Here is a 27,357-nt window from a genome sequence, read left to right on the forward strand (position 1 = left end):
AATAAATAAATCTGTCTTGGGTTCCATAGTCTTATAAATAAATCTTCTCTCAGCTCATGCCCAGTGGCACTGCTGCTGGGCAGAAGGCTGGTAAGGAAACAGAACCAATTACATTATGGAGGTTTACATAGCTTAGCAAAATCTCTTTCCTGTTTTCTTTATCCCTTTTCTTCATAACCATAAATTTACAGGCTTCAAAGTCTGTCAGCCGCTTAAAAGGGTGATGTATCTATAAATACGCCAGGACTAAAGATCCACTAGGGAAGATACGTTGTATTTTCCTGCAGAAGCGCTCTTTTTGTTGAATCCAATTTTGGGATGATTTGGGAAAGAAATGTAAGAAGGACTCTCTCCCTCACAAGCCTGTGTATACTATAGTTCACCGTGGTACTCTCCTTGTTAGATGATAGATGGGAATTGTGTTCAGTCATTTCAGTCATGTCTGACGCTTTGTGACTCCATTTGGGGTTTCTTAGCAGAGATACTGGAGTAGCTTGCCGTTACCTTCTCCAGCTCATTTTACAAATGAGGAAACTGAAGCAAAAAGGGTGAAGTGACTTGCTTAGGGTCACACAGCTAGTAAATGTCTGAGGCCAGATCCGAATTCAGGAAGATGAGCCTTTCGGATTCCCAGCACTCTGTCCGCTGAGCCACTGGTTGGCTGGTAACATATACAGGATGCTTAGCGAGAGATTGGGCACAGTCTCAAAAAGGAGAGAATGTGGAAAGGAACTGGGGAGAGATATTCCAGGAGACTAAAAAAGGCATCTTGAGATTCGGGTTCCTGAGAAGTAGCGCACTCCGAAGTACTGGGATTTTCATGATTCTGTGCAACTGGCAAGAACCTGGGGTTTTCATGATTGTCTGTCCCTCATCATAAGAAACCAAAAGACCGATGTGGATGCTGCCGTATTATCCTTCTCACCAGTCTGTGATCAACTGACCAAGTACAGACAGGAAGAACTCCTAAATCTAGTTTGTGTTCCTGTTGCCCTAGCTCAGGGTGCCGGCTAAGCTATGCTCCTTGGAAATTTGGGAGGAGCTAATTTTCGTAGCAAGGTCTGGTGCTCGACCTCTGCCGGCTGCTGCTTAATGACCTTGCACTTCATTGTAAGCACACTCTTTCTTCATTGCTAGGAAGATTATTTGCGATGGGTCTGGGGGAACTTTAGAGCTTATGAACAATAGAATCCAGAGCCACGTAAGTGCGAGATGACTCTAGGTAACCCTAAGGAGTGCTGAAGATTTGAAGTTTATGACTCCAAGTTAACTCAATAATCAGCAGCTCTGGTTTATACGATGACCATAAAAATCCATGAGAAGTTTGGTCAGGAATCTCAGATGACTTGGGTTCATACTGGGAGGAAATTTTACTTTTCAAATGCAGGAAAAGGGTAAGAAATTAACTTCCTCCTGTTAGGCAAGAACAAATCAGTGTGTGGAGAGGAAGCCATCTGGCCTCCTGACTTCATAAAACCTGAAGCAAGTTTCCCAAGGAGAAAAAAACAAGGGAGTTGTTTCAACTGAACAATGACCACAGACACAATGCAGGCAGCTCAGAAGCTTCTGTCTCAGTCTCTCTTTAATGGGATGATGGCAGCTGTATTTATGACTGGAATTTGGGCATTGTAAGTAGTGGGTCTAGCTCAGGTCACCTGCTTTTCCTCTTACATTTTCAGACTGAGCCACATGAGAGAGGGAAGCCAAGTTCACCGTTTCTTTGTGGATAGAAGTCTCACGTAGGGCAATGGAGAGGGGAAGAACCTTGACTTCATGAGATGCGATCTGAGACATTTAGATCATAGAAGACAAGACTCCGGGGAGACATGAAATCTGTCTTCAAGTTCTTAGAGACTTGGAACTTAGAGGTGGAAAAGGGATTGGATTGGTTCTGCTTGTTCCCAGAAGGCAGCACTAGCAGCAGAGTCTAAGTGAGGGTGGTTGTCACCTCCCCATCAAAGCTGGTTCCAAAGGGAACCAGCCGCTTCAGGAGACTCCCCTTTCCTGGAGGCCCCTAAGGGAGGCTGGGTGATCACCTGTGGACTATATTAAAGTGAAGATTCCTTTCAGGTGTAGATGGTCACCAGAGTTCTTCCCAGCTCTGAAATCCAGGCATTCCATGACTGCTTTAACTTTCCTCTGAATAGCCGATAGTGCCATGGGAGATAACATTCACCTTGTAGAAAAGACCATTGTTCTTTTCCAATTTCCAAAGACCATTTCTGTTAGATATAAGGGAGCACTCCAAACCAAAAAGTAGATTTTCGGACCTCAAAATGTGAAGAGAGCTTTAAAGCTGGATGGTACTAAAATGCTACATGGGTTACCCACCGTGTCCATAGTGGGGACAATTCCTGGGCTTAATGGCATAATCTCCTGGGAGCCAAGAAACAAGAGGGTGATATAGCCATAAAGACCATTTGGGTCTTAGGGCTTGTAGGTATCAAATCTGTTTCTAGTCTAATCACCGATAGATTCATTCCACAATTATGGGTTATGGCACCCAGGGATGGTAATTAAAGAGGAGGGATAGAGAAGTCATATTTGACAAGTATGTGAAGCCGAAACAACTGTGAGCATAATCTTTGTTGTAATAAGATAGCTCTGTACTTATCAGTGCCCAACCCATCTTGCTCTCTGTCAGTCCTAGACTTTCCCCTTCTCTGAAAGATTTCATTTATAGATGCTAGCTAGCATTTACATAGCACCTTAATTTTCATTTTATCCTCATGACAATCTCAGGAAGTAGGTGCTAATATTAGCCCCATTTTCAAATAAAGAAACTGAGGCAGAGAAGGAGAGTAACTTGCTGGGTATCATATAGCTATCAAATATCTGAAGCCATATTTGAAGTAAGATTTTCCTTACTCCAAGTCTACTGCTCCATCCATTATAATATCACCTAGCTGCTTCATACCTGGAACTTTCCAGGCTAGAAACTTGTAACTCCCTGTCTGACTGGTGTGTCCCTCCCTGTGACACCAGAAATGGGAACCCAAATAGAAGCTTGCATTGGGGCAAGACTCTATCCTTTTTTTCCAACTTCCTTCCACTTCCCTGAGCCGTCCTATTGGGTGAAGACATCAGGTAGGTATACTTGTACCAAATTAAGAGGAGGCAAAGGCCATACTAGAACAGATGCTCCTTGCTTCAGAATCATCCTTTCCTCCTTCTGACATGGGGCAACTATCAAAACCAGACCAAGTTTCCCTTGATTGCCAAACCCTGCCCTCTGGAAGTCCGTGGTATCCTTTCTGCTTGTTGGTTGTAATCCAGATTAAGTCTTGCCCCTCTGATCCTTGTTTCCTTCCCTCTGAACAACACTTCCAGAATTGCAACTTGACATATCAAACCTGCTCTTCCTGCACTGGGGCAAGAAATAAAGAGAAGGCCCAGGGACACAGGAGAGAATTCGCAATAAGGTGTGGGCAGTTTAGTTACCATCAGATACCATGCTAATGGACACATGGGCCTGTTGTTATAAACCAAAGGAGCTGAAACTCAGGATACGCACAGTGATATTAACCAAATGAATAGGGAGAGTCAGGAGGGTCCAATAAGTTTAAGCAGGAGCCTCATCAACAGACAGAGCAGGAGATCTGGAGTCTCAGGACCTGGATCTTGCACCCTGTGTGATTTAGGCACGTCATTTCTTCTTTGTGGAGCTTACTTTTCTCATTGATAAAATAAGGGGTCTGGACTGACAAAGTCCTTTCCAGTTTGAATTAAAGATCCAACAACCTAGAGTGTTTCTAGGGTGAAATGAGTTTTGAGAAGATTGTTGGAAAATAGAGCAGTCATGGATTAGTAAAGAAGATTTATGTGGTAGCCATAGACAGGCTTTGGGGGAAAAATGGCTTGCGATTAGATACCGATTAGAGAAAACAACAAATTTCATGAAATAATCCCACATGTTCAACCGTGCACTTGTCAAACTTAGAATTATATAAAATATAGCCCGATGGAAATACGCAGTGGAAATTTGAATAATGTGACACAATAAGAAGTCCATGGCAGAAAATGTTCAATCCATGCCCAAGGCAGCAGAAGCCGCTGAGTGTCACCAACCAAGATGATCTCCTGCTCAGGGCGGGCAGAATGGCTCATCCAAGATAAGAGCACTGGAGTCACAGATCAGGCCCTGGAAGCAATGTTTAACTGAATGGGAGATGAGATGAGTGATTTGCTCAGAGGCTCACAAGGGAAGCCACGAGTGAGAAGGAATCGATGAAAACTAAAAAGTCAAAGGAGATTGATTTGCGTGAGTTAGTTATTAAGAGACCTCATTGAGATAGTAAATAAATCCTGGGTGATAAATAAGGTGAGAGGCACCCAGCTGTTGATCGCAGGGCTGTGAAGCTTAGGTGGGGAACACAATTTGCAATAAGGGAATGAAATTGGCTCCTCGTTTCTCTTTGTGACTGACACGTGAGAGGAAGCCGAGGGTGTCGCATTTGCTTTTCTGATCTGATTCAAAGCAGTTACCAATGAGATACAGCTTCCTTGGTACATTCAGGAATTATGAAAAGGCACTGCCAGGGATTACTGGAGAAGAGGGACCTTGAGGCCCATCTAGAACATCACTTGGGAGTCAGTGAGAATAATCATTGTCAAAGTATTCCAGAGACCTCCATGGGGCAAATGTAATAATTAAAATAATTAAATTTGCTCAATCCCCATTGACTCTTTTGAGAGTTAAATTCACAGTCACATGCAATAGATGCAAAAAAGAGCCACTTGGATCAACATTGTTATTTCTAATCATATTCCCTCTTTCTAATCCAAAGTTTCACCAAGCATTCCTGATACTTAGAATGGGATAAGAAAAATCCTTTTAACTTTTATTTTGTCTGCAGTAGCCAGCATTGGGACCCTGGAAATTAGCTTGAAACTTTCATAAACATTAAGTATGTATGTGAGGGGAGGATTATTCACCTTTTTTTTTGTTTGTTTAAATTTCGGAGAATCTGTGCCAAAATGTTTCCATGGAAATCCCAGTATCAGAGAAACTCAAGAGTTGGAGGGAATATACATATTTGATCACAAAGTCATCAATAAGGTCTTAGACTATTGTTCCTTCAGCCCCTATTGAAAACTTCCCACCCAGAGGACTCTACTATTTCTTCAAGCAGCCCATTCACTTTTGAATCACTTTAAATCTTAGGAAGCTTTTCTGTGATGTCAACTCAACTCTTTCTAAGCAATTTCTTCCCCTTGTCTCTTGTTTCTACCTCTAAGACTCTCAGAGAAAACCTACTCCATATATTTCATGTGTCATTTCTTCAAATTACCATTCTTTTTTTAAGCTTCTCTTTCCCAGGACAGTCATCCTATTGATCATCCTTAAAAACCCACTCTAGGCTCCGCTATGGATCCTGGTTGCCCTCTCCTCTCAATAGTCTTCTCAAAAAACACTAGTGGCCAGGACTGCATCCTAGGTGGAATCTTATTAATGGGCATCTAGAATAGAAAATCAACATGACCACCTCCAGTGTAAGTCATGGCGGAAGAGCTTCATTGCCATAATTGTGCAGTTATTAGATGAGTGGGAGGATCACAATGATGCTGAGTATATAATTTGACTAGATTTCTATCCCTCCCTTAAGAATGGACAACCACCAATGTAGCTTAGGACTGCCTGGATTCCATATCACACAGCTTATATTTTACTGACACTGTCAGATCTTTTTTTAAACAAGCTCCTTCTGATCCCCATCCTGTTTCCCTGTAACTGGGAAGTTATTTTTTTCCATTGAAGACTTCAAATTTATCCTTGCTTGGCCTGTCATGCTGATAACCGGACAGGCTTGTGGGAGATCCTGGCTATCATCCCAAATCCATTGAGCTTAAATACAAACTCTGAAGAATGTGTGATGGAGAATGCAGATTAAATCCAGGTCACCTGAATTTGGCTCTTCCCATGCTCTTTTCTTTTTTCTTTAGGTCCTATGCAGCTAAGGAAACTTGCTCTGGATTCCCCCTTCTTTCTTCTTTGGGAATCATAAGCATGGATAAGTTCAGCCATCTTCTTTCTTCTCTCTCTATATAAGTTGAGAACTTTATATAGATTTGTTTCAAGGTAGACCCAACCGGACTCAGGAGAGATGATATCTTCCTTTAAGTAACAGTTATATGCCACATATCTAAGGTTATTTTAAAGATTATATTGTCATTATTTGAATTATTTGCATTTGGGATACAGATGCAAATTATTTGGATACAGGGATTAATTGAATAAATTTGTGGTGAGTTAGGAATTATTCTGATGGTATTGCAGTCTTATCAACAGTTTTGATGGAACAGACTGTATAGAATTTCTTAAACAACCTTGCTTTTCCAAGTTCTTCCTGAAACAACATTGGGTTGTGCCTTCTTGATACTAGCTACTAATACTCATATCATATAAATGGTGGAGAAAATCCTCCCTTCTGTTAGCACCTCCAATGATGTTATCCTTGAGCTTACCTGTCTCTAGTTTGCCTCCAAGGAGAGAATGAGACAGGCTGTATTAGGCACTTTATGGAAATCTAGTCAAATGATATACTCAGCATCATTGTGATCCTCCCACTCATCTAATAACTGCACAATTATGGCAATGAAGCTCTTCCGCCATGACTTACACTGGAGGTGGTCATGTTGATTTTCTATTCTAGATGCCCATTAATAAACTCTTTATAATTGTGAAGGATTTCAAAGGAATTCAATTCAAGCTAACTGAAAGAATGTTTACCAACTCCATTCTCTTCTGTCTTTTGAGGAACCAAGATATCGTTTGCCTTTTTCTAGCCTTCATGATCTTGTCTTACTTTTTATTCAGTAGTAAAGACTTCCAGTTCTTTCAAGAACTCAGCAAGGGCAGTCAGGGACTATCTTGCCAGATCTTTGCTTACCTTCCATTTCAGTTCTTTGTTAACCACTTTTTTGTTCTGTCCTTCCCAGTCCAAAGATCATTCTCTTAAATCAATATTGATTTAGTGTCCTGCCCCTTGGGAAGACAGCTCAGCTCCCTGAAATGATTTGTAGTCAGTCATTTCAAGTTCCTCTAACTGACATCAGCCTCAGGGCAGGAGAAACAAAGTCAGAGCAGAGTGCACAATGATGATAAATAGCACACACATATCTCCTTGCTACAGGCACACTAAATGCCAGCTCTGTCAGCAGCTACCATCAATGGCAGGCTTGCAATTAACCCCTTCCACAGTGCCCCCAAAGTAGAAGTCAGAGTGTGATACACAAATGACTTGAAGAACTGGAAAATGAAGTGCTGGGCACAACAGGTGACTCAGTGCCCAGTTTTTCCATTCAGGCTTGGCTTGACTATGCAGATGTGGAAAGGTGATCCATTTCACTGGATACAAAATACTCTTGGGATGGAAGCTATGAAGAGACTAAGTCCTTTCTTGATGGCATCTTCTTTCTCACTTCCATTACTGCCATCTACTCCGGGCTGGTAATGACTTTTAGGCTGAACTTCCCGATTTCCTTGTCCTCATGCTCTGTGCAGTGTAACATAGATTCATCTTCCTGTAGTACTACTTTAATTGCTCTCCCACTCAGAATGTTCATCTCCATTGATCACTTCCTCTGGCATTCAAGGTATTTCACAATCTGTTTCCATCATTTGTTGCCTAGTTTTTTATTCCTTTCTTTGATTCAACTAAATTGATTTACTTAGCAACTCCAAAGATGCCTTCTGCTTTCCCAACTCTCGACTTGTGTTTATGTCATTCCCTTCATCGCAACTCACTCCCACCACTTTGTCTATCAAAAACCCATCCCAGCTACATGTGACTCCCAACCACAGGCAGACTCCTCCATTTTCTAAATTCCTAGACCCTCAGTCTCCCAGAAGTTGCTCGCTGTTGACAGAAGTGGCTGAACTAACTCCCTTAAAGGATTATGAGCGGGCTGAGGCAGTCCTACATTTCTCTTATTTCTTACAGTACTTGACAGAGCTAAATGGAAGACTGCATTGTGCTGAGGGGCATTTTGGGTTGGCTCCTGAAAGACATGCTTGCCGGTTCTCAGTCTGGGAGAGCTCCTCTCTCCTTGACACTCAGACGGGGCCGGAGCTATTGTCTTACTTGGCAGTAGTGATCCAATTTATTTCACCAAACTTATTTAGCATTGACTTTCTGCAGAGCTCTGCATGAGATGATGGTGGAGATGCACCACGTAGATGCCGTTCTTGCATCCATATAGCACACAAATAAATAGTTTAAAATCAATCCTACATGAGTCAGTGAGGGGCAAAAGAGGACTCAGTGAAGTCTCATGGGGAAAGTGCTAACCAAGACCAAGGGTTCTGGCATTTGAGCTGAGCTTTAAAGGGCAGGAATAAATACAGATGGAAAGGGGAGCATGAGGGAGGACCTTTTGATCTGGGAGAATGAGAGGGAAGTCATGTTTTGCTCCCAGTCCTAACTTTAGGAGAGCTCCTTCCCTGTAGTGACCATTGAGTCAATGCCTCAACATGATATAGTCTGTGTCCCACTCCCATTGACCTGATACCATTACCCTTTTATTTTCTAGAAATGTTTGAAGAGACAAGGCTTAGGCTACTCCATCTCCTGGCTATGGCTTAACTGCCTTCTAAATCATCACTTGCCTCCTCTCTGGTAAAAAAAAAAATCCAGTTACAGTTAAATCAAGATGTGCTTTGTCATGTCCACAACAGCTGTTGACTTAATAAACTTCCATTCTAGAACCTGGAGTCTATATTGCCAAAGAAGCGAATTAAAAATTATTAGAAATAATATATGAACAAGGGGTCAACTGATTATATTTAGAGAACACTAAGAAAACATTGACCTGGAGAAGACCTGAATTCAAATCCAGCCTTAGCCACTTGACACTAGCTGTGTGATCGTGGGCAAGTCAGCAATTGCCTCACCAAAAAATTGAGTAATGGTTCTGAGTGTTTCATATTCATAAGTTGTAAAATGTGATCCTCTTCAAGTATCCATTTCAGCTTTTGCTCATCAATTTCTCCCCCAGACTTTTTGATAGCATTAGTTTGGAAAGCATTTTCATGGTACTTGATGATACAGAGGATGCAAGAGCTGTTTTAATTGCATTTGCTTTCTTGATGGACTTTTTTTGGGGGGGAGGGAGGGCTTCTTTCCATGTGACTATTTTCTCACATTCTGTCCTAGTGACATATGGAGGAAACAAGATCGAAGGTAGAAATTGGAAAGTCAAGAATAAAGACAATTCTTATAAATCTATTTCAAATGGGAAGTGTCAAAAGTTGAAATTCGGATGCAAGGGAGAGACAGTACAGAAGATGTTTCTAAATTAATTTTCAGGTTAGATTGAGAGAATTCAGAGCTGGGTAGAGGTCTAAGCTGATTAGTTAATCAGAAATGATTGTCCAAGAGGTCAGAATGTTAATAGGAAGAACCGATGCTTTGTTTACCCAAAGGAAAGTGATGTACAAGTGATCATTGCTTCGAAGGTGAAGTAGAACTTTGTTGTGCTGTGATTGGTGATGTAAGTGTGTAGTTGACATTTATAACCTTAAGCTATCACTGCCCTACTTGCTTCAGTTCTTGAATTCTTTAAATGATGATTTTATAACCAAAACTTAAACTCAACACATTTCCCTTAAACTGGATGCCTATAATCCTGTTAGTTCCTACTCCCAGGCACCCAAATTCAAAGTGTGGAAGTATCTAAATCCTCTACTTCTTCTCTCTCCCTCCAGCCCCCAAAATTCAATTTGTTAACCAGTCCTGTTGACTATTCTTTCCACAACATCTCCCCATAGCCAGCCCTTGATTTCCATTTTGACTTCCCGTAGGTCAATTCAGGATACCTGGATTGCTATTACAGATTCCTACTTGGTCTCTGGCATCTGGTGTCTTAGAAACCCTCCTTCATATCACCAATAAAGTAAACATCATCATGTTTTGTGTTCCTCTTCCTAAAATGTCGCCACTAGATTTCTGGTTAAGAACTCATCAGATCTTCCATTTGGTTCTCCTCTACCTTTATTTCCTTGTCAGAATGGTCAGAATGGTCAGAATATACCTGCCATGTGCCTTTTTCATCCCTTGGCTGTGACTCCCTCCCTCCTTCCCTCCCTCTATCCCTTCCTTCCTTCCTTCCTTCCTTCCTTCCTTCCTTCCTTCCTTCCTTCCTTCCTTCCTTGTTTTCTTTCTTCCTTCCTTCCTTCCTTCCTTCCTTCCTTCCTTCCTTCCTTCCTTCCTTCCTCCTTCCTTCCTTCCTTCCTTCCTTCCTTCCTTCCTTCCTTCCTTCCTTCCTTCCTTCCTTCCTTCCTTCCCTACCTTCCTCAGGCAATTGTGGTTAAATGACTTGCCAGGCTCACACAGCTAGGAAGTGTTAAGTGTCTGAGACCAGATTTGAACTCAGGTCCTCCTGATTTCAGGGCAGGTTTCACTGCACCACCTAGCTGCACATCCCCCTGTTTTCTTTCTTTATGGGCATCCATCCATAGCACTACATATCATTCAAAGCCCAGAAAAAGGCCCATAATCCCTTGGATGGTCTCTCTGATCTTTGGCATTTAGGAGAGAGCTCTTCTGCCTGAAGATTCTCCTGTAGTGCTTGTTTTCCTTTTGCTGACTATTTTTAGTTCTCAGCCTGAGGATCAGCTTAACTAAGTAGAGAGGGTCTCCTCTCTATGTTGTCCACCAGGTGTGAACTTGTTAAGTAAAAGATATCTCAAAGATTGATCACCTATCAGCACAGGTGTGATTTTCCTAGACAAAAAGGGAGGGTCACATCATTGAAATCCTGAAGCAGAAAGCTTCCCTGGAAGAACAGGAGGCTTGCCACCAGAGCACTGAAATTCAGATTAGGGTTCTTCTCCTTCTCGATAAGTTTTTTTTAAAAATTAGTGTTAGGTTATTTCAATTGTGTCTGACTTTCATATTTTCGTTTGGAGTTTTCATGGCAAAGATATTGCAGTGGTTTGCCATTTCCATTTCCAACTCATTTTATAGATAAGGAAACTGAGCCAAACAAAGTTAAGTGACTTGCCCTGAGTTACACAGCTAGCAACCAGATTTGAACTCAGGAAGTTGAGTCTTCTTGATTCCATGTCCAGTGCTCTACTCATTACCTCACCTAATTGTCCCTAAATATGTGATGACAGGGGCTCATTAGTATTTTCCTTTCATTGTCAGTTGTTGTAGTTGTACCTGACTCTTCATGATTTCATTTGGGGTTTTCTTGGCAAAGATACTGAAATAGTTTGCCTTTTTTTCTCCTGCTCATTTTACAGATGAGGAAACCAAGGGAAACAGGCTTAGGTGACTTGCCGAGGGTCATGCAGCTAGTAAATGTCATCAGCCAGATGTGAACTCAGGTCTCCCTGACTCCTGAGCTGATGCTCTATCCCTTTCAACAACCAGTTGCCTGTAAGCGTGATCTTGAGCGATTTACTTCTTTCTGGGCTTCAGTTTCCTCATCTGCAAAATGATGAAATTGGACTAATGGATCTCGGAGATACTTTCCAGTTTTATATCTGTGAGCTCAGATCCTTTCATGCATTGAAGTACTATCCGTTTTCATTTTATCTTGATGTTCCATCTCTCCAGCTGTCATTGAACACCTTCAATGCCAGGCAGAATGACTCCCTCACACAGCCACGTGGGCTGAATAAATGCCCATAGTTGAATAAGAGAAAAAAGGGTGGGTGCTGTCCAGGTCCTGGAAGTAGTTTCTGGTATTGGAGAATTAAGGTCTTAGAATGAATGATTCCAGTGGTAGCTCTCTTTATATTCCAAAGCACTGAGAATCAAGGGACAGAGTCACAGAACTAGCATCTGGAAGAGGCAAGAATGGAATCCACATCCTCCTGGCTCTGAGTCTGGCTCTCTAGTCACTAGAACAGGCTGCTTTTCCACAGATAATTTTATCCCTATTTTTGCTGGTGAAAAAGCTAAGTCTAAGAAATTAAATGGATTAAGTCTTAGAACAGAGACTTGAACTCATCTGGTTCCATGAGAGTCCCGAGATTTCCTTGCCAACAGTTCCTTTTATGTTTGTTTCTTTCATTCTAGATCTGTGATTTCATAGAGATGGGGAATTCCCCATAAAGGGACTCCCTCTGCTCAAATAGATTGGGAACTTCTCTTAACTTAGTCTTGAGAATTATCCAAATGACCGCATCAATATCATGTATGTGTCAGATCAAGCTTTGAACTCAGGACTTCCTGGCTGTGAGGATAATTCTTTATTTAGGCTGCTACTCTGCCTCTAGAACACTAGCTATAAATCTACTGGATGTTTTTATAAATCTGCACAACATGGAACAGAAATGGTCCAAAACAAATATAAAGAGGCTTGGTAGGTCAAGCAAGATGAATATTGGAGCCTCTGGAACTGTTCAGCAGGCTCCAATGCAACAGAATTGTCATGGACACTGATGCTCACTCCTTTTTGTTTCAGTTTTTGTAAAGGGTCTAGGGTGGGAGGGAAGGGGAAAGGTCCTGATACCAAGGAAAGCACAATAGGTACTTTATGTTGGTGTTAAGTTGTGGAGGATGTAGACACTGATGGGGAAGTTATTTGTGCTGAAGGCTTCCTAGTTTGATGAATGAATGCCAGGACTTCCTGCATATCACCACAATGTCTGTTGATTATTCAAGAATAATATGTTAATGGATAGACACCACCATTACCGCTCTTATGCCAAGTGACCAGTACATGGGAGGGTTGGGTTGGCAGGACCAGAAATACAGAATCTAAAGTTCAGAAGGGACTCAGTGGCCATGTACCTGAAAGAGACCTTCTTCTATCGTAGACATGATAAATGGTTACTAAGCCTTTGGCAGAAGCTCCCCACCTTCCAGGTTAATCATTCCACTTTTGAGCATCACTTACTGGTAAGATTTTTCCCCCTGATATTGGCCTCAGTTGGCCTCTCTGCCCCATTGCTTCTGGGGTTTTTTCCCCCTATGGCTAAATGAAGATGTCTTCCCTCTTCTATATGATAATCCATCAAATATTGGAAAAAATAGTTGTCCTGTCCCTTCTCAGCCTTCCTTCCTCCAGGTGAAACAAAACTAAGTTCCTTTGACTGCTACTGACACATCTGATCCCTTCCTTCCTCACAAGCCTATTCTTTGCTTTTTTTGGGATGTGATCTGACTTGATAACATCATCACAAGCAGAATATTTCAAATGGCATCTCTGCTGCCTTGTTCCTGGGCTCTCTGCCTCTCTCAGGGCAGCTCCAGATGGGAAGAGAGAGACTTTGGAATTCTGCTCTTTTCCTGAGTTCTAAGCAACGCTGGGGTGCTTGCTGATGCTCAGCAGAAGAAAAATCAAGTTGTGCTCAGAAAAGGAAGCAGTAGGGACTGAGGAGGAAGTCTTTGGAAGGGAGGATGCTGTTTTAGCTACTTCTTGGGAAGCATCAATAGAAAAGCCCACAGGATCCTTCTAGCTGACTGAACCTTGTTCCCCTCTGGGCCTGAGTTGCTCTCTGCGAGAAATTGGTGCTGAGGGAGATGGTTTATTTTTTGGACCACTAGGCTGCTCTTCCATGTCTAACAGTAGTATACAAAGCAGCTTCTGTGTTCTCCACTCACGAGATTGTCTCAAATACCTCATCTGGGCTGGGGTGAGGGAGGCAAGGGATGACCAGAACTTCACATTTCTGCTTGTTGCCATGTTAGGGTACATAGCAGGTGTTCAGTACTAGGTCCTGAGGGGACCTAGGGAAACCAGAGTCAATTTTCGATGACTTTGGGCATTGTGACGTGACCGTGGGGGCGACTTCTTATAAGGCAGTGATGCCAGGGACTCAAAGCTAAACAGGAAGCCAAACATGCTGATGACCAGAGGGCAGCAAGGTTACAAAAGGGAAGTACAGTATACTGATATAAGTCAGGTGCTAGTAGGGTGTTAGAACCAGACCGATCTGTAAACAGCAGAATAAAAGTAAAGGTCTTCTCTAAGTTGGGGGAGAAGGAGAGAACAAGCATTTTAAAGCACCTACTAGGCATATGACTTTGAGGTGGTAAAACCGAGAAGAAGCTCTAGGAACAGGCTGCCCTGAAAGGACATTGATGGTCCACAGCCAAAGGCTCGCCTCCAAATCAGGGGCCTCAATGCAAGAGAGTAGGAAGGAAGCCACAGATCCATCCCAGGACCTCGGAGACAAAACCCTCATGGACAAAGGCAGCCACTGTCCTCCTACCTGGTGCCGGTGGGTGCCACCTGCTGCCCAGCAAAGCCTTAGTGGACAGGGGTAGCCATTGTCTTCCCACCTGCTGCCCAGCCAGCAGGTTCATCCTCTCCTCCCTCCCCTCCTCCAGCCTGTTCTGCCCATCACTGGCAAGAACAACAGGGAACTTCCCTCAAGAAGCTGGGGCTCCTACCTCTGGCCTGGAGACCCGGGCCGCAGTTCTCATGGGTGCCGGGACTGTCCTGCCTCACGGACCATGGCACCAGCTGGCACCGGCGCCATTTGTGAGTTTTCCACCTGAAAGAAATAGGCAACTTGAGTAAGTGGTTAGGTGGAAAGCGGAGAACCACACCCACCTCGTGCCAGGAGATGTAAGGCTTTCTCAGCTCCTCCCGTGAGCAGGGAGCAACCCGGCAATATTGGTTCTCTCTTTAGGGCTTGTGGCGTGGGGCTGTTTAGAATAGCAGTAGGAACCCGTGGCCCCCAAATGGCTGCTCCCCCGGCATCTCCCTGGCAGTCCCTTCACATATGGGCAGCTGGAGGCTGCTCTTGGATTCGGGAATCCTGTGAGTCCCTACTGGCAGTAGGCAGCCCTAGAATCATTGACTGGAAGGGACTTTTGTGGTCTGAGTTTTGCGATTGTTATACAGATGAAAGAGGCTGGGGGGAGGGGGGATGGATAAAGTTCCAGGCCCAGATCTAATGCACTGACCTTGGCAGCAGTCCTGGAGCCTCAGGCTTCTCCCTGTGTGGGAGGCCCCTACAGCACTTGCTGCAGGAGCTATGGATAGAGCTGGACTTGGATGGTCTGAGTTCGAATACCAAGCCTGACACTGTTAGGGATGGGAGAATATCTTCCTGAGGGATTTGCTATGAGAAAAGGAGGCCCAGGCGCTTGGCAAGCCCTAATTCACTTTCACTTATGGGCTCCCGCTATTCTGGCCTCAGGGGGCGGTTCTGACCTTACCCCCTTTTAGCCACACATTCCCGCCATCTGTCCCTGCGCTTGCAAAGCCCTTTCCCTCTCTTCTAGCTCCCAGAATCCTCCTTTCCTCTCGGGGCTTCCCGGGGGCTGTCCTTCTGAAGCCCTCCGATTACCTCCAGCTGGAAGGGAGCTCCCCTTCCCTGAAAGTTCCCGAATCTTGCGTTCCTTGGCCCCTGGCCCCAGGCCTGTGGGCAGCTTAGCGCCCCAGTAGCTCCTTGAGCGCGCGGAGGACGGGCTGGGGAGCTGGCCGGGGTGGGGGTGGGAGTGGGGGAACTCCCGCCCCGGGGGCTCACCTGAAGCTGTGGCAGACCTCCGGGGCCGCGCATTCCCTCTCCTCATACAGAGACTCCAGGCAGTCGCGGCCTCCGTTGGCAGGCAGCTGAATGATGACGCGATTCCGAGACTGCTTCTTCACCGCAGCGGCCCCTGAAAAGAGGCCGAGGAGGGGGTGTTTTTAGACTCCTGCCCCCCGGCCCAAGACCAGGGTCCGCAATCAGGTCTGGGGGAATGCCTCCAACCTCCCGGGGATAGAGCGTCGGGATTTCCGTCTGGGGAAAAGGCCCGAATGGGGAACAAGCCAGCAGGGCCCCAGCCAGTGCCAGCGGAGGCGACCATTGGCCTTCCCAAAAGCCTCTAAGTGTGTCCCTTCTCCGGGGAGCCGCGGTACTGCCTAGTTACATCCGGGCAATGGGTCTGCTGGGGATGAATAAGCAGGTCTCGGACAGAGTGGACGGCGGCCTCTTCTCCTGCCCACGAAGAACTGGCTTGGGAGCGACCTTGCTTGATCAACTTTTAAATAAAGTGTAAGAGACGGGTTGAAAAGCGCCCGAGCTTTAGAGAGGAGTAAAACCCCGGGGCGGGAGGCCGGCGTGAGGGCCGAGAAAGGGGGCCGGGGGACAGGGAGTCCTAGCTCCGGTCCCAGCACCGCCGGGCCGCCAGTCGCCTCGATCACCCTCCCCTCCGTGTCTCCTCTGCTGAGTCAAGGGAGCTCAGGGTCACAGCTCTAGAGTCAGAAACAATTGTAGGAGAAAGCATTGACTCTGATCTCCGGACAGAAGAGGAAACCGAGACCCGCAGGGGGTAAATAAAGTGGCCAAGGCCTCCCAGGTGCGACCCGAAGGTTTCTGCTCTATTGGCCTCTGCTGAATCCCAACAATCCATGTCTGGGTGGATATGCGTGTGTATACATGATATATAATGTCTCTGTCTCTCTGTCTCTGTCTCTCTGTCTCTCTGTCTCTCTCTGTGTGTGGGTGTGTGTGTGTCTCTCTGTCTCTCTCTGTCTCTCTGTCTCTCTGTCTCTCTGTCTCTCTCTCTCTCTGTGTGTGTGTGTGTCTCTGTCTCTGTCTCTCTATGTGTGTGTCTCTGTCTGTCTCTCTGAATGGGGGGCGGTGTCCGACCTTAGGATGCTAGAGAATTCCTAGCATGGAAACCTCCCTTCACCAATGTAATAGCGATTCTGGGCTCTATAGACGTGGGGAATTGCCTGGCAACAGAAGGCGCTTTTCTGGCTCGTCTCTGACCACGTAGCCAGTGAGAATCCGAGGTGGATTTCGAGTCCTTCGCCTCCCTGATTCCACGCTGACCGGGACGGCCCTCAGGATCTTTGTAGACTAACATACAAATGCTCTGATGCTTCAAGACCGAAACCCTTCCCTAAGCGTCAGGGGAAACGTCCCAAAGTCCCCCACGGGGCTTTTAGAGCCAGAACGAGGCCGGCGCGGTCCTGCCGGACGGTGTGGACAAGATGGACAAGTCCCAGCCTGCCCCCTGCTCTCGGGTGGGGCCGCTTTCCCGGAGTCCTTCCCCCCGCTGGGATGCGTCGCGGATCTCGTTAATGCGGCTTCTTCCTCTCCTCAAGCCACCCCCTCCCCCCATCACCCCGTGGGCCACGTGGGCCACCCGGCCCTCAGCTGCCAGGTGCAACACGTCTTCAAACCGAGTTTAAATGTGCAATTGTATTTGCTGGTGACTCGCTTCATTTGCAACGTGCAGCCAGCAGATTGTTCCAGTCATTTCCTATTCACGGGAAGCAGGCTGCACATCTTGCTTTGAGTCGCGCTAAGCCTGGGGGTGACGCTTTAAGGCCGGGAGTGACGCGCTAAGACGGGGGTGACACTCCAAGTAAGGCTGGGGGTGACGAGGTAAGGCCCGGGATGACGCCCTAAGACCCGGGGTGACACACTAAGCCTGGGGCTGACGGTCTAAGTCTGGGGGGTGATGCGCTAAGGCCGGGGGCGACTGCTAAGGTGGGGGTGACGCGCTAAGCCTGGGGGTGACAGTCTAAGTCTGGGGCTTGACTAGCAGAACTCGGCACTGGCTCTGCTGGCAGCAAATATTGAGAGAAATACTTTGGAGCCACGTGGGTTTTGTCATCGGTAATTTTCTAATTAGAGCAGTGAGGTGGCACAATGGAGAGGACACTGAGCTTAGAGTCAAGAAGAGCTGAGTTCAAATTCAGCCTCATTTATTAGGTGTGTGAACTCAGGCAAGTCACTTAACTTGTCTGCCTCAGTTTCCTCAACTGTAAAATATTAGCACTCTCCCTCCGCCAGGGTTTGGGATCTCCATGATCTCCAATGAAATCATGTTTGTGGAAGACTTAGCACAGTGCAAGGAGAATGCTCTACAACCCCTCCTTCTCTCCCTCTCTCCCAGCATAAAAGACAATCCCGGCCCTGATCCACATCAGGAGCATCCTTTTCCCCCCACGCACCCTCCATCCAAAGCTCGGAAGCCCCTCACCAAGGAGCCTGGATGGCTTTGATCGGCCCATTCCTGACTTTGAATTCGGTTGCCTTAATGCTCATTGGAGGAAGAGAAGGACTTTGGGGTTAGTTTAGGGTCTCATTTCCATTCACCTGCTGGACGCAGGAAGGGCAATGAATCGGCCAAGCTCACTGGGCCGGTTAAGGGCAGTGCTGGGGTTTCAGCCGGCTCCCCTGACCTCAGGGGGAGCCGCATTCCCACATCCACACTTGCCCAGAGCTCTCCTCTGTATATCTCGGCGCTCTCTTTCTCCCCGCGTGAATCTGGGAATCCTAACGCGGCCCCCACTCAGTTCCAGCCGCCCGGTGGTCTGGGGAAGCAGGTCCGAGGAGAGCGCTGGGCCCAGGGCATCGTCTGGCGCTGGGCGGCCTCCAGGAGACGGGCCTTGGCCCTCACAGGGAGCCGCTTCCATGTCTCACCTCGGCCAGCACTCAGAGGGCAGCCGGATCTCAGCAAAGCTTCCGCCGGCAGAAATGCGGGGGGTGGGAGGGGGGAGGGGGAAGGACGCCCCCAGGCTTCCAGAGTGAGGAAGAAGAGAGGAAGATTCAAATCCTGCCTCGGGTTTATAGCTGTTTGACCCTGGGCAAGTTACTTTAGTTCTCTCAGCCTCAGTTTAAACTAGACCCACTGCCCAGAGCATGGAAAGTACTTTGCAAACCTTAAGGTGCTAAGAAAAAGTTTTGATTGTAATTAATTATTTATACTAGATTATAATGAATTATCCTAGAACCCAGATTCAGGGTGTGGTCAGACTTGAAGTGCCATGTGGCCTCAGGCTCTCTTTCTCTTTGACTTCCTCTTTTTCTCTCCCTTTCTCTCCCTCTCCCTTTCCCTTTCTCCTTCTCCTTCTCTCTTGTCTATCCCTCTTTCTCACTCCCTTTTTCTTTCCTCCCTCTGTCTCTGTCTCTCTGGGTCTATGTCTGTGTCTCTCTATCCTGCCTGGCTGTCTCTGTCCTGTCTGTCTCTCCCGGGCAGCCCTGCTCTGGCTCTGGGGAGAGATCCTTCTCCTATTCTTTCTCTGCCTTGAGCTGGAGGGCCCACGGCCCATGTGGTCTTGCATTAAGAACTTGGCTCCTCAGATAGGAGATGGTCCGAGTCTGTGCTCCTTCCAGGGCTTGTGTGTGTGTGTGTGTGTGTGTGTGTGTGTGTGTGTGTGTGTGTGTGTGTTGTGTCCTGGAGGGACACTTAGGCATTGGAGGAGGGAGCTCCCATTGAGGAAATGCTCCCAAGCAGATTGGCTGGATCTGCTCTGTATTTTCCAAAGGTAGAAGAGTTTCTGGGGTTCCTGAGCGGTTAAGAGGTTTGCCCACAATCCCACAGTCAGTCGCTGTCTGAGGCAGGACCTGAACATCCATGTCATTATTCTCCCTGAGAAGAAATGGAGATTGGCTGGTCTTGAATGCAGGTCTTGCTGACCTGTTCCATATTTCAGATGTTCCTCTTTAGAGTCATAGTCTCAATTTATGGAAATCATTTGGTTGGTTTGTACCAAGTGGATGAGAAGTGTCTCTCCATGTCTGGCCGTTGTCGGTGCTCATTAAAGCTCCCCCCTCCTGGCTCTCTGCTTGAAGGTGAGTGTTCAGAGTAACAGAACAGTTGCCTCCACAAACATCCCTCCGGCCTTTAGCGAATCCAAACTTAACCTCCAGATTCCTTGTCTGAAGCAGGGCTCCAGTTTTTTCTTCGGATAACAAATAGAGAATTGAGACACTTGAATGATTTCTGCTTGGAAACTATATTTTATTCAGATTTGTGGGAAATTTTCTTGAGCACCATTCAGGGGCTTGCAGGATGCTTTCAGATCTCCTCCCTGACCGGTGTTGAGCTTATCACTGAGGATTTCTCCAGGCCCATCTGGGGGAGGTGGGACACCATCCTCAGGGACAGCTGCTCCCAGAAGAAGCCATTACTTTCCTCCATTTTCTGTAGGATTCCCAGGTAACAGTTTCTCTCTCGACTGCTGAAAAAGAAGCAGCCTGCTCCCCATTTTAATAGGTCCACAACTCCAGACAGTGCTTAACAAATTTAGAATTACCTGCAAAATCTAATTAGAAAGAAACATCCTGTCCCCACATTAATTTTCTGCTACTATTATCTCTCCTAGGACGCCAAACTTCAGTTAGCATTTTTAATTGTGGGTCGCCCTCAATGTAATTTCCCTGGAACATAAATTATTCACACTCTGTACACAGTAATGAGAAAACCTTCTCTAGGCCACCTCTGGGTCTTGCTCCCCAGAAGATGACGGTTTCCATCCCCATCCCACATCCCCATCCAGCACCTTGCCAGTCCACAGCCACTCATCCTAACTCACCACAGGGACATTCTGTTGGCTTAGGATGCTGGTTATTCTTTCTTTGAGTCCTCGGCCTTCAGCCCTTGGTGGCTGCGGGGGCCAAGATTCAGAGCACAGAGAAGCCTTAGAAGTCACCAGGATCATCTCTCCGCATCTGGCTGATGAGTTGACGGAGGCTCAGGGAGAAGAAGGGACAGGCCCGACATCAGCCATGTGTTGTCCAGAAGGGATTCAAACTGCCATCCTCCTCTCCCTGGACCAAGCTGCCTGCTCAACAGGACCCATGTCTCAGGATGGGACTTTCCTCAGAGATGACTGGGAGAACCAAGAGTTGAGATTCCCAAAGAAGGAATTTAAAGAGCACAGAGCAGATCCTTGATGAACATTTGCTGAAAGTGAAGAAATGAAGGACAGGGCAGAGCAGTGGGAAGTGCTGGCTTTGGAATGGGAATCTTGGCTCTTTGACCTCTGACCAGGAAGACCAAAGCAAATCCCTGTCTCTCTGGGTCTCGGCCGTCTCTCCTGTAAGATGAGTTGGCTTCTAAGGCCATCCTCCTTCTGTGTCATTCCATGGCATCAAGGGGTGCTGGGGTCCCGACTTTGCTCATTCCAACAGAGAGACACTCTCTGCTCTTCTGATCGTCAAACGTGGAGCCCAGGGACCAGGAATACAGCCACGTGTACAGCCTTTACCACCACAGCTAATGAAAAGTCTTTTGTCAGTGACTGGAACAGAGCAGTCGCTTAGTAGTTTGTTGATTGACTGATTGACTGAGCTGACAGATTCTTGAGCTAGAAAGCTGAGCACTGGGGCAGACTGAGTTGGGAGGAAGTATGCAGAGAGCCAGCCACAACTGCTCAGGCAGGCTAGAGAGAGGAGGTAGCAGGCAAGGGAAGGCAGAAAGTAGGGCAGGAAACAGATGGGAGTCTTCCCTTGTGGTTTGGTGTGAGAGTGGCAGAGGGCCACGATGTACAGGAATGGTAGCTGCAGGCCTGTCTGGGGAAGGAAGCGCCTTTGGAGGGAGCTCTGAATGGTCACTGGCTCAAGTATAGCTCTGCCCACACATTCTTGACAGGCCACATTTCTTGTTTTTAAAGGTCTAAAACAGAGTAACTCCACTCATTGACTCATTGACCCAACTGTTCTCAATGTGGACAGTCTTGTCTTAGCCATTTTATTGACAGAGCCGTTTAAAAATGGAGAAGAAAGGACACATTGCTGGACCATCCCAGGAGAAGTGGAACAGGAGCCCCCATATTGTATCCATTGGCTAAGATTTTCTCTGAGAGTTCTTTGGGCTTTGGGGCTCAGCGTAATTTTCTTTTGCTTCTTCCCTTCCCCCAATTAAAGAGAAATTAATATCAAATGACTTGCTATTAGTGGCCTTTATTAAGCACCAAGGATCGAATGACATTTGCAGACATCTGCATCTCATGGAACAAGCTCAGCTTTTGTAATAATAAGTGACAGTAACTAATCACCAATTACCAGGGGCATTAACACACAGCTCATTACCGACTCGGCTAGAAGGAAGAAATATTTAGAAGCTTTAAAGAAGGAAAAAAGGCCAGGATGAAATATCTGGAGAAGAGGCTAAGCATTCGCTCTCACGTCGTCACTCTGTCCTTCGAGGCTTCTCTCGCCTCATTGGATCCTGGAGGTGATCCGGGCTCTTGGAGGCTCCTCCAAAGTCCCGAGAGTTCTCAACAAGCTGTTAAGGGGCTGACGGGGTGCCCAGTGATGAACTGTGTCTGCTGTCTGAAGACCAGCCTCATCCAGCACAGAGAGGCTCAGAAGCAGATGCTTTCTCTATGAAGTGAAATGTTTTTTGGGTCCCAACAATTCACAAAGACCACCTTCCGAGGAAGGAGGGGCTGCAATTTGTCCCAGGGAAGAGAAGGCACCCACTGAGGTAACTGTGGGACTGTTGGCATAATCATATATGCACAAAGAAATGGCTACTTTGCAATAGTCTTAAGAGCACAGTGGGAACCTGGGAAAGATACATTGGGTCTTTGGGGATGGATTGGCCAGCTTTGTTTTTTAGTTTCTTTGCTCCTTAAAAGTTAAATTAGATAAAAAAAAAAGAAATTTGGGGGCATGACCTGATGGATCAAATAAACAACACGCATCATATTATAGATTTCCTAATAATTACAAAAGTCTTCTAATACATTTGAAGTTAACAACCGAGATTATTGTATTTCTATGAAAGGGAACCTGGTTCCTGGGGACTGCTACCTTTTCCAGATGCTTTGGTGGTGGCAGCGGGGTGCTAAAAGGGGAATTGAAGTCACAAGTGTGACTTCCTACCCCCAAGCCCTCGGAGAGCCATTCCCGAGGGAGACACGACCTCAGACGTGATCCAGCATAGGCCTTGGATTTTATAAAAGAAGGAAGCGGAGGCCTAGGATCTTAGAAGATGGTTCATTCAGCTCTTACTCGTAATGTAATGGAGGCTGGGCTGAGATGGCATCGGAAAGAGCCACCTGAACTCAGAAGTTCAGAGAAAATGAGAGAGTAAGGAACCCTGATGAGCAACTTGCCCAGTCACCCAGGCCCTAGAACCTCACTCCTCAGGAGCTAAAGGCAGTGGTCATTTACCGGCTCCAGCTGCTTTCCCATTTGCTATCTCATAGAGCCACGCTCTTTTGGAAGGATCAGTTTGCTGTTCCCCAAAGCTCTGGCTTTTCTGCCATTGAGCTTTCAGAGTCCTGCTTTGCAAGAGCAGGACATTCAGTAACCGTCAGTAATGGGACTGGTTCTACTCTCCATTGGGCCGCTGGAAACATGGGCCTGGAGCTCTGACCAGCTGAGCTAGGATGTGGTGATGTGTTGTGGAAGCTTCCTGCATACACAGGATGATGGAAGTCATGGGAACTTTTGGGGGCACCCAGAAAGATTGGGGAAAGGAAAAGAAAATGGTTCCTTCAACATCCGGAGGGATACCTAAATCTCAGGGGAAGGAAGATGAGGAGGAAGCATGGAAAGAAGATGAAGATGAAGAAGAAGCAGAAAAAAAGAGACAAGCATCGCAAGAGCAGGGGAACTCTGAGTGTACATGTCACAAAAGGCAAAGGGGAGAAAGTGCAAAGGATGGGGGTGGTGGGTCCTGAGCATCACACATGGCGCAGACATCAAAGAAGAGGAGGACATCAGAATGGCCACTGAATACGCTACTGTACTGGGAATGCAGGACATTTTGTTCATGTGTAGAAGGACCATGATAAAAACAAAATTCCCAGCCTCCTGTCCAGTTATCCCTAGCATCACATCTTTTTGAAAGGCTGGTTGGAAGTTGAGGAATAACAGCTGCCATTTTAATATTTCTAAAGCCCATTAATGTATTATCTCATTTTAATCCTCACTGCAACTTGTGAAATAGATGCTATTAAACCCATTTTATAGAAGAAGAAATTGAGTTCAAGGGGAGAGTAAGTGATCTACCCAAGGTCACAAAGAGCACAAATTAGCAAGACAAAATTGGAAAATGTCATCTAGCTCTTTATCTTAAGAACCAGCTTTTCTCCTCCTCCCTGGGCCCCAGCATTGATTCTAGGGACAATTTTGTAAGACCATATGTGCCTTTTTGAATTATTTCTAACTGATGAAAAAAATCCATCATAATTCTATCTGTGTTGTTTCCATTTTGATTCATACCCCTAAAACAAACAGAAGCAAGTCATTGTCTGGCATTCTATCATCTGGACTGTTATTTTATGAGTTAACTCTGCCCCCTCTGAATCTGATGGGGGAGAGGGGAAAGTTCATGAATTCCACCCAATGGCCTCAGCCAGAGGAAGCCAGAGCCCCTTCTTCATCAGCCCATCCCCAGTGATACCTTCTTTGCAGGTGGAGGGGCATGGCGTCCAGTCGCTATACGGAGTTACAATGCAGTCTCTTCTACAAGGAAGTAGACATGGCCTCATTGTTTCAGGTCGAAGGTTCTCGGGGCACCTGGAGGTAGCGAGACAAAAATCAGCTTAATAATAACATTCGTTGTTGTTGTTTGGGCTTCATCCTCAAAGGTGACCATGACATCAGGGAGGTGAAGCTGTGACATGCAAGTGAATAGGATTAGAGGGAGGGAGCCAAGGTCACCTGGCTCACTGTAATAACAATAATAAGGATAATATCTGGCCAACAATTATTTAGGAATTGTATCAGCAGCTTCTAGTCTTTCTAGACCCTAGAGTTTGTAAAGAGCTTCTTTTGATCGTTAAACCACTGGGATTTTTGTTTTTAAACATACTCAAGTTATTATTCTCCTCCTGCCATGAGAATCATACAGTGAGATGAGAGCTTCTGATAAGACCCCAATCTAGATTGCTAACAAGGGATCATAGATTCTAGAGTTGGTTGGAACCTTGTAGACTCAATGTCCAAAGCCCTCTTGTTATAAATGAGGAGAAGAAGGTTCTAAAGGGGAAGAAAATGCCTTGTCTGAGATCACAGGGGCATAAGTAGCAAGCACAAGATTCAAACTAGCTCCCCTGACCCCCAGGCCTTTCCTTCTCTCCATTTATCACTCACTGGTGGCCTCTTTCCATCCTGCCGATGTCATCCTTCGTATCTGGTTGCACGTAACCACCCAATAACTTTCCCAATCCACTTTCCTACTTCTGCCATTTATAACCATGGAGACTTTGAGTGTCTGCTTTGGAGTTAGCAGCATGGTGTCCACTGGGCATCTACCCGTGGTGATTAGGGCCCCAGTATGTGAGGTCATCGGTGTGTGGAAGAAACATGGCTGGAGAATTCTAAAGAGTTCTGAGTTCTACTCCTGCCTGGCAGGAGCTTGTGAACCATCTGTCTGATGAGGAAACTGCTCCGCTCTTTACTGTGCACGAGACTTTCAGATTTCTCCCCTCCAGGACGCCTTCTAAAATGGAGCTGATCTTCCCTTAAACCTCTTAACAAAAGCCAGCAAATGTCTTAAGAGAAATGGAAGAGCGTGAAACACTTCCTAAAACTAACAACTACCCACGATATCTGACTTCCAAGCTACCTTAAAGAAGGTCGCATGCGTTTCTTATACACCAGAGGACAAGATGGAAACTTTTGGAACAAATATGACCATTTAATGGGTCTTGAGATATTTTTAAGCTCCTGTCTTAAGTCAAGGATAAGCTTGAATTTATTCTAATTGCTATGCCTATTCAAGGGCATAAGTACAAAATGGAATCAGATAAGGATCATGGGAGTTAATCTTTTCTATTACCACTGAGACCATAAATCTCTAAGGAGGCCCATTTGGCTGCTGAGATGGCTTAGAAACAGGAAGCACAAGGGGTCCACTTATTTCATTGAAAACAGAGAATTATACTTCATTTAAGTAGGGCTTATTTTCCCATGCCATTCTTTCCGGGGGTACTTTTACTGCTATATAGACCAGAAAAGCTTGGGGGAATTATATTTTTTGTAAGCTTTAGCCTTGATAAAAAGTTCCTAGGAATCTACAGGGACACAGATTTGCAATTTTTTTCCAATATAGAAACTCCCTAAATACAGTTTTCATTAAGTTTTCCTCAAGGATTGGTCATGTCACTCCCCTGTTCAAGAAACTTCTTCAGCAACTTCCTGCTGTCTCCAGCAAGGGACTGCCTTGTTTTCCCTTGTTGGGATATTCCATTTCCATCTCTGTGATTTTGTTGTTATTCAGTCATTTTAGTTGTGTCTGACTCTTTGTGACTCCATTTGGAGTTTTTTTTTCAAATATACTGGGGTAGTTGGCCATTTCCTTCTCCATCTCTTTTTATAGCTAGGAAACTGAAGCCAACAGGTTAAGTGATTTGTCTAGGGTCGCACAGCTAGTGTGTCTAAGGCTGGATTGGAACTCAGGAAGATGAGTTGTGCTGACTCCAGGTCTGGCGATTTACCCACTGCACTGCCCAGCTGCCTCTGGGCCTTTGCACAGGTCCTTCAGTATTGGATAGTCTCCTTCCTGCCATCTGCTCAGTGACTCCCTCAGAAACCTTTTCTGACTTTAATCAGCTGGTCATCCTTCCGTGAGATGATGTAGTATTTGCTTCTCTGGGCTGTCCCCCAACAAAGTGCATATTCCTTGAATGGAAGCTCTATTATCCTTATGTCCTTTCCCCCCATTGCCTACTTCAGGGCCCAGATTGGGGGACTGATGAATCCTTGTTGTACTGAATGAACCCCCAAGTGCCTAATGTCAAGCCCTAGGGAGAGAACATTCCTGAGCCCCTAGTCTGCTAAGGAGCACATCCCTGCGGATGCCAGTTCTGGCAAATGGCAATTAAACCAAGTGTGGGTTTCCCCTCTTTTATGTTCTTTGTATTTAGCAGCTTCAACTTAAATCCAGGAATTGATCCTCTGCCCCTTCCCCCATCTTAGTCAAGGTCAAATTAAGCAGAAGAGAGAGGAGATACATGAGGTCTGTTCCGGGGAGGGCAGACCAGCCCAATCTCATCGATCTGTCTGTGTAGCACTGAGCTACTTTAGTAAGGGGAGTTAAAACAAGGTTTCTACGTGCATGTGTCAAATGCTGGATGGCAAATAATGATCCTGGGCAAGTCATGTGACATTCAGGAAAATAGGCAACGTCCCCGTCTTTTTGAAGTCTTTGTATTTGCTCCCAAACGGGAGCAGCCGTTTTCCAGAATGTGAAGGGCAAAGAAAATCCATCGGGTTGGGCAGCTCCATACGGGCAACCAGGAGCTTGAGTAGAAATCTGAGGGTAAGCCACTGTAAACTGTGCGGTTCAAAGGGCATTTCCAATGAATATGAAACTGGATTATTGCAAGGGTCCCCCAAGGCATTATTCTGATTGAATAGTCTGAGGGAGGTTAATCCTGCACCTTTCCTCTCAGATCCAGACTCACGCATGGATTTCTTTGCTTCTACTTTAAGCAAAAGTCTGGGAGACTAAAAATGTTCCCAGCAGTCCTGGGGGACAGAAAAACCGGATCCGGGAGCAGAGAGCTCTGCAAAGCCCTTGGTTCGGGGAGGGAAGGTGCCCTGGCGAATGACACAGAAAATGTTTGTCTCTGGGCTGCCTGAAGTCTGAGAGTGAGACTGTAGGGCCAGAGACTTCTTGGAGCTAATTTTGTCGCTGCTCTATAGAAGGTCATTAAATCAGGTTTAGTGGAGAGAGTGTTGAGTTTGGAGCCAAGAGACGAGTT

The 27,357-nt window shown here is 46.0% G+C and overlaps 1 protein-coding gene across 1 annotated transcript in view; it reads right to left on the reverse strand.

The window, feature by feature from the left end:
• Positions 1–27,357, reverse strand: part of THSD7A (thrombospondin type 1 domain containing 7A) — a 300,913-nt gene that overhangs the window by 48,603 nt on the left and 224,953 nt on the right. The window contains exons 9-11 of the mRNA XM_052000672.1: positions 24,051–24,166; positions 15,437–15,569; positions 14,352–14,455 (exon numbers count right to left, since the gene is read on the reverse strand). Of these exons, the coding sequence (XP_051856632.1) occupies positions 14,352–14,455; positions 15,437–15,569; positions 24,051–24,166 (353 nt within the window). The remainder of the gene's footprint in view (positions 1–14,351; positions 14,456–15,436; positions 15,570–24,050; positions 24,167–27,357) is intronic.

Source organism: Antechinus flavipes, chromosome 5, assembly GCF_016432865.1.
Source record: "Antechinus flavipes isolate AdamAnt ecotype Samford, QLD, Australia chromosome 5, AdamAnt_v2, whole genome shotgun sequence".
Lineage (NCBI taxonomy): Eukaryota > Metazoa > Chordata > Mammalia > Dasyuromorphia > Dasyuridae > Antechinus > Antechinus flavipes.